This window comes from Otolemur garnettii, unplaced genomic scaffold, assembly GCF_000181295.1.
Source record: "Otolemur garnettii isolate 467f Iridium unplaced genomic scaffold, OtoGar3 scaffold00127, whole genome shotgun sequence".
In the NCBI taxonomy this organism is placed as follows: domain Eukaryota; kingdom Metazoa; phylum Chordata; class Mammalia; order Primates; family Galagidae; genus Otolemur; species Otolemur garnettii.
The window spans coordinates 1,863,287-1,873,412 of NW_003852522.1; the positions used below are offsets into that span (position 1 = coordinate 1,863,287).

At 50.7% G+C, this 10,126-nt stretch overlaps 1 protein-coding gene and 1 non-coding gene across 2 annotated transcripts in view; both read left to right on the forward strand.

Annotated features, from left to right (window-relative positions):
* The window catches only part of TNPO2 (transportin 2), a 20,774-nt gene that overhangs the window by 6,597 nt on the left and 4,051 nt on the right, over positions 1 to 10,126 (forward strand). Inside the window, exons 3-16 of the mRNA XM_012810128.2 lie at positions 1,412 to 1,478; positions 1,538 to 1,644; positions 1,738 to 1,871; positions 1,966 to 2,047; positions 2,124 to 2,246; positions 2,360 to 2,478; positions 4,416 to 4,476; positions 4,559 to 4,724; positions 4,937 to 5,089; positions 7,943 to 8,168; positions 8,372 to 8,543; positions 8,975 to 9,061; positions 9,144 to 9,251; positions 9,355 to 9,513. Of these exons, the coding sequence (XP_012665582.1) occupies positions 1,412 to 1,478; positions 1,538 to 1,644; positions 1,738 to 1,871; positions 1,966 to 2,047; positions 2,124 to 2,246; positions 2,360 to 2,478; positions 4,416 to 4,476; positions 4,559 to 4,724; positions 4,937 to 5,089; positions 7,943 to 8,168; positions 8,372 to 8,543; positions 8,975 to 9,061; positions 9,144 to 9,251; positions 9,355 to 9,513 (1,764 nt within the window). The remainder of the gene's footprint in view (positions 1 to 1,411; positions 1,479 to 1,537; positions 1,645 to 1,737; positions 1,872 to 1,965; positions 2,048 to 2,123; positions 2,247 to 2,359; positions 2,479 to 4,415; positions 4,477 to 4,558; positions 4,725 to 4,936; positions 5,090 to 7,942; positions 8,169 to 8,371; positions 8,544 to 8,974; positions 9,062 to 9,143; positions 9,252 to 9,354; positions 9,514 to 10,126) is intronic.
* On the forward strand, positions 8,220 to 8,288 carry LOC111727865. Its single transcript, XR_002775311.1, has one exon. It is a non-coding gene; the product is annotated as a small nucleolar RNA SNORD41 (small nucleolar RNA).

A 10,126-nucleotide genomic window follows, 5' to 3' on the forward strand; every position in this document is an offset into this window, starting at 1 on the left:
AGGTTGCTGTGAGCTGTGATGCTACAGCACTCTACTGAGGGTGACAAAGTGAGACTCTGTCTCAAAAAAAAAGCAATAAGGTCCCAACTACATCCCCTCCTAGGCCAGCCTGAGGATCAAGGGTTACTGAGATCATTCTGGGTACTGGGCTTTGCTTTAAGTCTTGGATTATATCTGCTGGTAGCCTTTGGAGGGTGATATTCTTTGTTCCCATTGAGGGTTAAGGACACTCAGGCACAGAGAGTTGATATAGACAAGACTGCACAGACAGATGGAGGAGACTCCACACCTCTCTGTTCTCAGAGTGTACCTAGGCACTGCAGGGAGCACCTCCCTCCCAGAGGTAGCTTCTCCCCCCTCTCGGGGAAATACTGCCATCTGGTGGTGGTAAATGCCACCTCTGCCATGACACTTGCTGCATTCAGCTCTGTTGCCAGACACTTTCACAGCCCTCAGGTGCCTGCTGTATATGGTGCCTGCATTTTTTCTTGTTTGTTTGTTTAGCAGGCCCAGGCTGGGTTCAAACTCACCAGCCCTGGTTCATGTGGCTGGCTCCCTAACCACTATGCTATGGGTGCCCTAGGTGCCTGCATTTCTAAATTGGCAGGCTAAATCATTCCCACAGCACCTCCCTGCCTTCACCTCCCATTCTTTGCTCAGCCCCACTGGCTTCTGGCCCATCTGGGCATGCCATGCTTGTCCTGACTATAGGCCTTTCTATGTACCCATCCTTGTGCATGGGATAGTTTCTCCCCAGGTACCTAGATGGATCCTTCCATGGCTACTTCATCTCCTTTAGGTCTTTGCTCAAATATTTAAGACAGTACCCACTCTGGCCACCCAATTTAAAGTTGCTACTCTCAACTGAGCATGTTCTTGTGTATTTCTGCTTTATTTCCCTCTTGGTCCTTGTCATGTGGCCTCCTGGTTCTGTTGGCTGATTTAGCTTTATCTCATGGTCCCCTCCAGCTCCTCCTGGTCAGGGACTTTGTGTTTTGTTTTTTTCTTTTTTTGAGACAGAGTGTCATTTTGTCACCCTTGGCAGAGTACTGTGGCATCATAGCTCACAGCAACCTCAAACTCTTCGGCTCAAACGATTCTCTTGCCTCAGCCTCCCAAGTAGTTGGGACTACAGGCGTACGGCCACAATGCCCAGATATTTTTGTTTGTTTGTTTGTTTTAGAGATGGGGGTCTTGCTTTTGCTGAGGCTAGTCTCGAATCCTTGAGCTCAAGCATTCCACCCGCCTCAGCCTCCCAGAGTGCTAGGAGTACAGGCATGAGTCACTGCGCCCAGCCCGACTTTGTGTTTTTTTACATGCTGTCTCTGTGGACCTAGAACAGAGCTGGCCCACAGTAAGGCTCAGAGATGGTTGCTGAATCAATAAGTATCCTCTCTGTGTACCACCTCAGAAGAGGTGTTACGGCATATGTGGGCGAGTGTACAGAAAAGCAATGCTGTGGGTGCCCCGTGTGGAGGGTGAGGTGCCAGGCAGCCCTTGCCCAGCCTGAGGTAGTGTTCTTTTTCTCCTGCCCCAGGCATTCTCATCACCACCATCGCTTCTAAGGGGGAGCTGCAGATGTGGCCTGAGCTGCTGCCTCAGCTGTGTAACCTGCTCAACTCAGAGGATTACAACACTTGTGAGGTAGGCAACAAGTTGTGGATGGCCCCAATAGGTGCTACAGCCACCCCAGGCCAGCCCCCACAGCCACACCCATCTCTTTGACTGTCTATTCAGGGAGCCTTTGGAGCCCTGCAGAAGATCTGCGAAGACTCATCAGAACTTCTGGACAGTGATGCCCTCAACAGACCTCTCAACATCATGATCCCCAAGTTCCTGCAGTTCTTTAAACATTGCAGCCCCAAGATCCGGTGTGTGCGGCTCTCCAGAGGTCTCCAGCAGTCCTGGGGTGGGTGACTGGTGCACAGGTAGGGTAGAGTGACCCGTGTGCCTATTCCCTGCCAGCTCCCATGCCATTGCCTGTGTGAACCAGTTCATCATGGACCGGGCCCAGGCACTGATGGACAACATTGACACCTTCATCGAGGTGGGCTGCTAGGTGGTTGGTGGGCAGGGTATAAGGACCCAGGGACTGTCACATCTGAGCCTGATTTTTCTTGTAGCACCTGTTTGCCCTGGCCGTAGATGACGACCCTGAAGTGCGGAAGAATGTGTGTCGTGCCCTGGTAATGCTTCTGGAAGTGCGGATTGACAGACTCATTCCTCATATGCACAGCATTATCCAGGTGTGCACAACCAAGGCCAGCCCTGGCTCACAGGCGGACAGCCTATTGTGGGGGTCAGGGAGCCTACCTTAGGTAGGCCAGTCCTAAGCTTCTTCCTCTCCCTCCTGCTATAGTACATGCTGCAGAGGACCCAGGACCATGATGAAAATGTGGCCCTCGAGGCCTGTGAGTTCTGGCTGACGCTGGCCGAGCAGCCCATTTGCAAGGAAGTCCTGGCCTCCCATCTGGTCCAGTGAGTACCACTTTTGCCTCTGTCTTACCCCAGCTTCTACTCCCAGCTGTGCCTCTACCTTCCGATCTGGTCACTTCTTGTGCTTGCCTCAGTCTCCGTCCTCCTTGTCAGTTCATTTTCAATCCTATGTACATTAAATTGTATATAAGAGTGTAGCAAGGTGTGTGGTTCACATCTATAATCCCAGCACTTTGGGAGGCTGAGGTGAGTCACTTGAGACTAGGAGTTCCAGATGAACCTGGACAATACAAGAAGACTTTATATCTCTACAAAAAATTTTAAAAATAAGCTGGGCGAGGTGGTGCCTACAACAGTTACCAGGAAGGCTGAGATGGAGGATCTTGAGCCCAGGAGTTTGAGGCTGTACTGAACTATTAGTCTACTGCACTCCAGCCTGGGCAACAAGAATAATACCCTATCTCTAAGAAAAAAAAATGTAGGCTCGGTGCCTATAGCTTAACCGCCTAAGGTGCCAGCCGCGTACACCTAAGGTGGCGGGTTCGAATCCCCAGCCCGGACCCACCAAACAACAATGATGGCTGCAACCAAAAAATAGCCGGGCGTTGTGGCGGGCACCTGTGGTCCCAGCTACTTGGGAGGCGGAGGCAGGAGACTCGCTTGAGCCCAGGAGTTGGAGGTTGCTGTGAGCTGTAATGCCATGGCACTCTACCCAGGGGGACAGCTTGAGGCTCTGTCTCAAAAAAAAAAAAAAAGGAAAAAAAAATGTAGCTTTTATGGCTTAAAAATTAGATAATTGACAGGCATAAATGAAAAGTCAACAAAAGCTCTGGCATGGTTGGATTCAGGTACTCAAAGGAAATTAAAGGTATCTTTGTGGCCTCACATTGGCTTTGTCTTCATGTACGACCTTTGTAGTAGTGCCGTGGGCTTGCACCCTTCCAACTTAGGCACCTCAGAGTAAAGAAATTCCCTCTTGGTGTTGCCTGTGGCTCAGTGAGTAGGGCACTGGCCCCATATACTGAGGGTGGCGGGTTCAAACCAAACTGCTAATTGCAACCAAGAAATAGCCAGGAGTTGTGGCAGTCACCTGTAGTCTCAGCTACTCGGGAGGCTGAGGCAGGAGAATCACTTAAGCCCAGAGTTGGAGGTTGCTGTGAGCTGTGTGTCGCCACGGCACTCTATCAAGGGTGATAAAGTGAGACTCTGTCTCTACAAAAAAAAATAAAAGACATTCCCGCTTGACTTGAATCCCCAATAAAAGTTCTAGAGTTGACTCTCCTTGACCAACTAGGGTCATCACCTATCACTGAATCTTTTTTTCAAGACAGAGTCTCACTATGGTGCCCTGGGTGAGAGTGCCATGGTGTCACAGGTCACAGCAACCTCAAACTCTTGGGCTTAAGCGATTCTCTTGCTTCAGCCTCCCAAGTAGCCAGGACTACAGGCACCTGCCACGACGCCTGGCTATGATTTGGTTGCCGTTGTCGTTGTTTAGCAGGCCCAGGTCGGGCATAAACCTGCCAGCCTTGGTAATTGTGGCTGGTGCCCTACTCACTGAGCTACGGGTGCCAAGCCCCTGAATCATTTTTGATCATGTCTTATGGTTTGAAGCTGAGCAGACAGGTTCTGGGAATGATGAGACCATTGCCATAGGTCAGGGTTTTCAGTGTATTCAAAAATTTGGAAGTCACTAGAGACCAGGTCTGGGGTAAGAGCCTTTCTTTGGAACCAGACATGGTGTCAAGTGTGTTCTAATTTTGGTAGTTGAGATGAAGTTGGAATAGTCCCCAATAGGGAAATGAATGAATGGCAACAAGCAATGTCAGCATGTTGGGCACTGCCTGCCCCATGGCTCATCAGTGGTTCTACCCACACCTCTGCTTCCCTTTTCTCTGTGCTATATTCCCCTTTCCCCGCTCCCTGCTCTTATTGCTGGGGGCCCCCTTCATCCTAACAAACAGCCTCTTTCTGGACAGGTTGATTCCCATTCTGGTAAATGGGATGAAGTACTCGGAAATTGACATCATTCTGCTCAAGGTCAGGCATGGGTGGGCATGGGCAAGGGTGTTGGGGCTGCTGTCCCAATAGTACTTAGCAATCTGCTTGGCCTTGCCCCCAGGGGGATGTGGAAGAAGATGAGGCAGTTCCTGACAGCGAGCAGGACATTAAGCCACGCTTCCACAAGTCACGCACAGTAACACTGCCCCATGAGGCGGAGCGGCCGGATGGCTCTGAGGATGCAGAGGATGATGATGATGACGATGCTCTGTCTGACTGGAATCTGAGTGTGTGGCCAACCTGTGGGTGGGGTGGAGTGGAGTGGAGGTGTGGGGGTGGCAAGCCCTGGTCTCCCTGCTGGTAGGTGATCAGACTGATGCAGAACAGATAATGAAGATTCTGATTATGATCTCTGATCCCAGGGGGTGCAGTGAAGGAAGGTCCACTGCCTGTCTGACTGGGCTTCCCTGAGCCTACCCCTCAATGTTCCCCCACCCAGGGAAGTGCTCAGCAGCTGCACTGGATGTCCTTGCCAATGTCTTCCGGGAGGAACTGCTGCCCCACCTCCTTCCGTTACTCAAGGGCCTCCTCTTCCACCCTGAGTGGGTCGTCAAGGAGTCAGGCATCCTGGTGCTGGGTGCCATTGCTGAGGGTGAGTGCCCACCTGGGCTGTCTGCGCCTGACCGCTAACTGTGTGCTGGCATGCCACTATGGATGCCCCACTGATGATGCCATGCTTGAGTTCTCCCTGGTGGCCTTCTCACCCCCCTGCAAACAGCTCAGAGATCTCTTGCCTCCCCTTGGCCCATGGGCCTGGAAGGAGCTGCTAAAGCCCCAAAATTCAAGCCCTCTCCTTCATTCTCAGGGGCAGAGCAGTACATCAATGTTGTAAGTATAGGCTCGGCGCCTGTGGCTCAAGTGGCTAAGGCGCCAGACACATACACCTAAGGTGGCGGGTTCGAATCCAGCCCAGCCCTCCAAAACAACAATGACAGCTGCAACCAAAAAATAGCCAGGCGTTGTGGCAGGCTCCTGTGGTCCCAGCTACTTCAGAGGCTAAGGCAGGAGACTTGCTTGAGCCCAGGAGTTGGAGGTTGCTATGAGCTGTGATGCCACGGTACTCTACCCAGGGGGACAGCTTGAGGCTCTGTCTCCAAAAAAAAAAAAAAAAAATTGTTGTAAGTATAATTACAACAGCAACAATAATAACGTACTTCCCTATGCTTGCCCTAGACTTAAGTAGACAAACTGTTCTATCTTCATCACCACGTGATGAAGAGCTTGTCAGTTTGTTATAGGCATCATGAGAGGCAGCTGCATCTAGACCTGCCCTAAAAATTTTAGGCAAAGCAGCAGGTTCCACTCTTTTAAATTTATCTGAGGAAAGGTATCCACATAAAATAGATGATTAGCATACCCTATAACTAATAGGGTATGTAATATATTTTACTTAGAATTTGTACATGTATTAACAGGCTATGTTAGGTATATTGCATATTGATGGGAAAATATCAAAGGAAGTTGACCTCATGCTGGTAAAAGTAGATCTTATATCTTGCCTTATTGGGGGCATACTATTATTATTATTTTTGAGACAGAGCCTCAAGCTGTCACCCTGGGTAGAGTGCCATGGCATCACAGCTCACAGCAACCTCCAACTCTTGGGCTCAAGCAAATATCCTTCCTCCACCTTCCAAGTAGCTAGGACTACAGGCACCCACCACAATGCCCAGCTATTTTTTGGTTGCAGCCATCATTGTTGTTTGGCAGGCCCGGGCTGGATTCGAACCCGCCAGTTTAGGTGTATGTGGCTGACACCTTAGCTGTTGAGCCACAGGTGCCGAGCCTGGGGGCATACTATCATATTATCAGAGTGTTTATGGTTTAAGAAGGCTGAGTGTGGTGGTTCACACCTATAATACCAGCACTTTGAGAGGCTGAGGTGGGAATGTGCCCAGGAATTAAAGACCAGCCTGGGCAACATCTTGAGATTTCATCTGTACAAAAACAAATGTTTTTTAATTAGCCCAGTATTGGTGACTTGTGCCGGTAGTCCCAGCTACTTGGGAGGCTGAGGCAGGAGAATCACTTAAGTTCAAGAGTTCGAGATTATTGTGAGTTATGATTGTGCTACTGAACTCCAGCCTGGGCAACAGAACAAGAATCTCTAAAAGGAGAAAAATAAAAAATTTTAAAAAATGTTAAAAGTTGATAAAAAGAAAAATCTTACGCATTTAAGAAGGATATTTTTTTTTTTTTTTTTTGAGACGGAGCCTCAAGCTGTCCCCCTGGGTAGAGTGCCATGGCATCACACTCACAGCAACCTCCAACTCCTGGGCTCAAGCGAGTCTCCTGCCTCAGCCTCCCAAGTAGCTGGGACTACAGGCGCCCACCACAACGCCCGGCCATTTTTTGGTTGCAGCCATCATTGTTGTTTGGCGGGCCTGGGCTGGGGATTTGAACCTGCCACCTTAGGTGTATGTGGCTGGCGCCTTAGCCAGCTTGAGCCACAGGCGCCGAGCCTTTAAGAAGGATTTTAAATGCAGAGTACTTTCTTTTTTTTTGAGACAGAATCTCACTTTGTCACCCTCAGTAGAGCGCTGTGGCGTCACAGCTCACAGCAACCTCCAGCTCTTGGGCTTAGGTGATTCTCTTGCCTCAGCCATCCGAGTAGCTGGGACTACAGGCACCCGCCGCAACGCCTGGTTGTTTAAATGCAGAGTACTTCTCTCCCTCTGGGTCACTGTTGCCCCATGAAACCCTACTCACTATATACCATGTTTCCCCGAAAATAAGACACTGTCTTTTATTTATTTTTTCTCAAGAAGACACACTACGGCTTATTTTCAGGGGATGTCTTATTTTTATTAAGGATAATACAACAATCTACATTTATTCAAATACAGTTAAGTCATCTTCTGGAACCTGACAGGGGTAGCCGACCTTGTTGGTGGGGCTGGTGCTAGTGATGCATGAACTCCTTTCTCCTAGCCATTTTCACATGCGCAATAGGATGCCTGTGACCCCAGTTACCACATGCACACCTGCGCAAGTGCGAATGGCTCGGAGAAAGGAGCTGTGGCAGATAAAAGGTATTCCAGTCTTTTTTACCTCTCCGTGCCTAAATGCATGGCGTGGCTATGCAGCCTATCTGCACACCCATCACTAGGTCTTATTATCAGGGTAGGGCTTATATTTAACAAAATGCATAAAAATCCTGCTAGAGCTTATTTTTTGGGTAGGTCTTATTTTCGGGGAAACACAGTACATTGTGGTATATTTGTTATTAGCCAGTGATCAGATAATGTAGCACATCACCTGTGATGAGCTACCTCTGTTCTGTTTCCTCCTCTGCCTCTGGCTTTTCCTGGCTCTGTGAACTGGCTGTAATTTTACTTCTGAGCCTCAATTTCCCCATTTGTTAGGTGGGGCTGATCCTTTCTCTCCTTAGGGTGGGTGTGTCTGGGCCCAGCTGAACTGTCCCTCTTATTTCTGGTTGATGCAGGCTGTATGCAGGGCATGGTGCCCTATCTGCCTGAGCTGATCCCACACCTCATCCAGTGCCTGTCAGACAAGAAGGCTCTGGTCCGCTCCATTGCTTGCTGGACCTTGAGCCGCTATGCCCACTGGGTGGTCAGCCAACCACCCGACATGCACCTCAAGCCTCTGATGACGGAGCTTCTCAAACGCATCCTAGATGGCAACAAGAGGGTGCAGGAGGCAGCGTGCAGGTGATCCTTGACCCCTAACCTCACAATCCAACCCATCTCCCTGCCCCATTCTGGGAAGTGATGACACCTGTGACTGCTGATGGGCACTGATTTCTTGAGTATTCGTACTGGCTGATCCTGAGTGCACCCTTCTCCACTGCTCGGGGCCCAATGCCACCTGATAGTGTCCACTTAGAACCCTGTCCTGCCCTTCCTCCTGCCAGTGCCTTTGCCACCCTGGAGGAGGAGGCCTGCACGGAGCTGGTGCCCTACCTCAGTTACATCCTGGACACTCTTGTCTTTGCCTTTGGCAAGTACCAGCATAAGAACCTGCTCATCCTTTATGACGCCATCGGCACTCTAGCTGACTCTGTGGGCCACCACCTTAACCAGCCGGTGAGACCCCAGAGTGGCTCTAGCCTTCCTATCCGCATGTTCTTTGCACATGGTGACCTGGTGGCGACCCCGTGTCGCATGTCAGGGATGTGGCCATGACCTCAAGAGGCAGACAGACAGACTCGGCCCCTGCCCTCGCCCTGCTCCCAGTCTAGTGGGGGAGAAAGTTATGAGACAGTGTGGTGAGTGCTGTGTTTTTGGGAGCTCAGGGGCCTAGGGGCACCAAGATGTGGTGATCCAGGCTCCCTGGCAGGTGGGGTGGGGTGGGCAGCGCTCAGTGGAGAAGGGCCTGGAGGTCTGGTCCACAGCGGGCCTTGCAGAGTCTCATGAGCTACCATGAGGAGATGGTCTCAGTAATGATGCAACAGGAGCCTCTGAGTCACAGGCCTCCACCCCAACCTAGGGAGCCCCAACTTCCCACTTCCCTCTAGGAGTACATCCAGAAGCTGATGCCGCCACTGATTCAGAAGTGGAATGAGCTCAAGGATGAGGACAAGGACCTCTTCCCTCTGCTGGAGGTGAGTAAGCTCTAGGCCCCACCTGGACTCCTACATACACTGCCTCACCTGAGTTCCCCTGTCTTGCTCTCCTCCCTGCCAGTGCCTATCATCAGTGGCCACTGCCCTACAAAGTGGCTTCCTGCCGTACTGTGAGCCTGTTTATCAACGCTGTGTCACCCTGGTGCAGAAGACACTGGCCCAGGCCATGGTGAGTACCCTCCACCCCCTGAGGCCTACCCACCTGTCCTTCCCCTACTTCCCATGCCTAGGTTGCTCCCTTCACCTGCTTCCCTGCCCCCATCTATGCCCAGATGTACACCCAGCACCCTGAGCAGTACGAGGCCCCTGACAAGGACTTCATGATCGTGGCACTGGACCTGCTCAGTGGCCTGGCTGAGGGCTTGGGTGGCCATGTGGAACAACTTGTGGCCCGTAGCAACATCATGACACTTCTCTTCCAGTGCATGCAGGTGAGTGGGTACCCTGGGCAGGCTGTGCCCAGGAAAATTGGACTTCACCTATATAGTGACAATATCTAGCAGTCTCTTTGGGCTGCTCTGGGGGGACTCAGGGCCCTGGTTGTGCCCCAAGGATATCAGGCAAAAGGAACCCTTTAAAAAAAAGCTTGTAGGCCAGGTGTGGTGGCTCGTGCCTATAATCCTAGCACTTTAGGAGGCCGAAGCCAGTGGATTGCCTGAGTTCAAAAGTTTGAGAACAGACTGAGGAAGAGTGAGACTCCATCTCTGCTACAAATGGAAAAACTAGCCAGGCTCCTATAGTCCCAGCTACTTGGGAGACTGAGGCAAGAGGATGGCTTGAGCCTAGAGACTAAGCTTGCTGTGAGCTATGATGGTGCCTTGGCATTCTACCTAGGGTAACAGAGTGAGACTCTGTCTCAAAAAAAAAAAAAAAATTGATAAAATGATTTCTTTTTTCTTTTTCTTTTTTTTTTGAGACAGTCTCAAGCTGTTGCCCTGGCTAGAGTGCTATAGTGTCACAGCTCACAGCAACCTCCAACTCTTGGGCTTAAGCGATTCTCTTGCCTCAGCCTCCCAAGTAGCTGGGACTATAGGCGCCTGACAC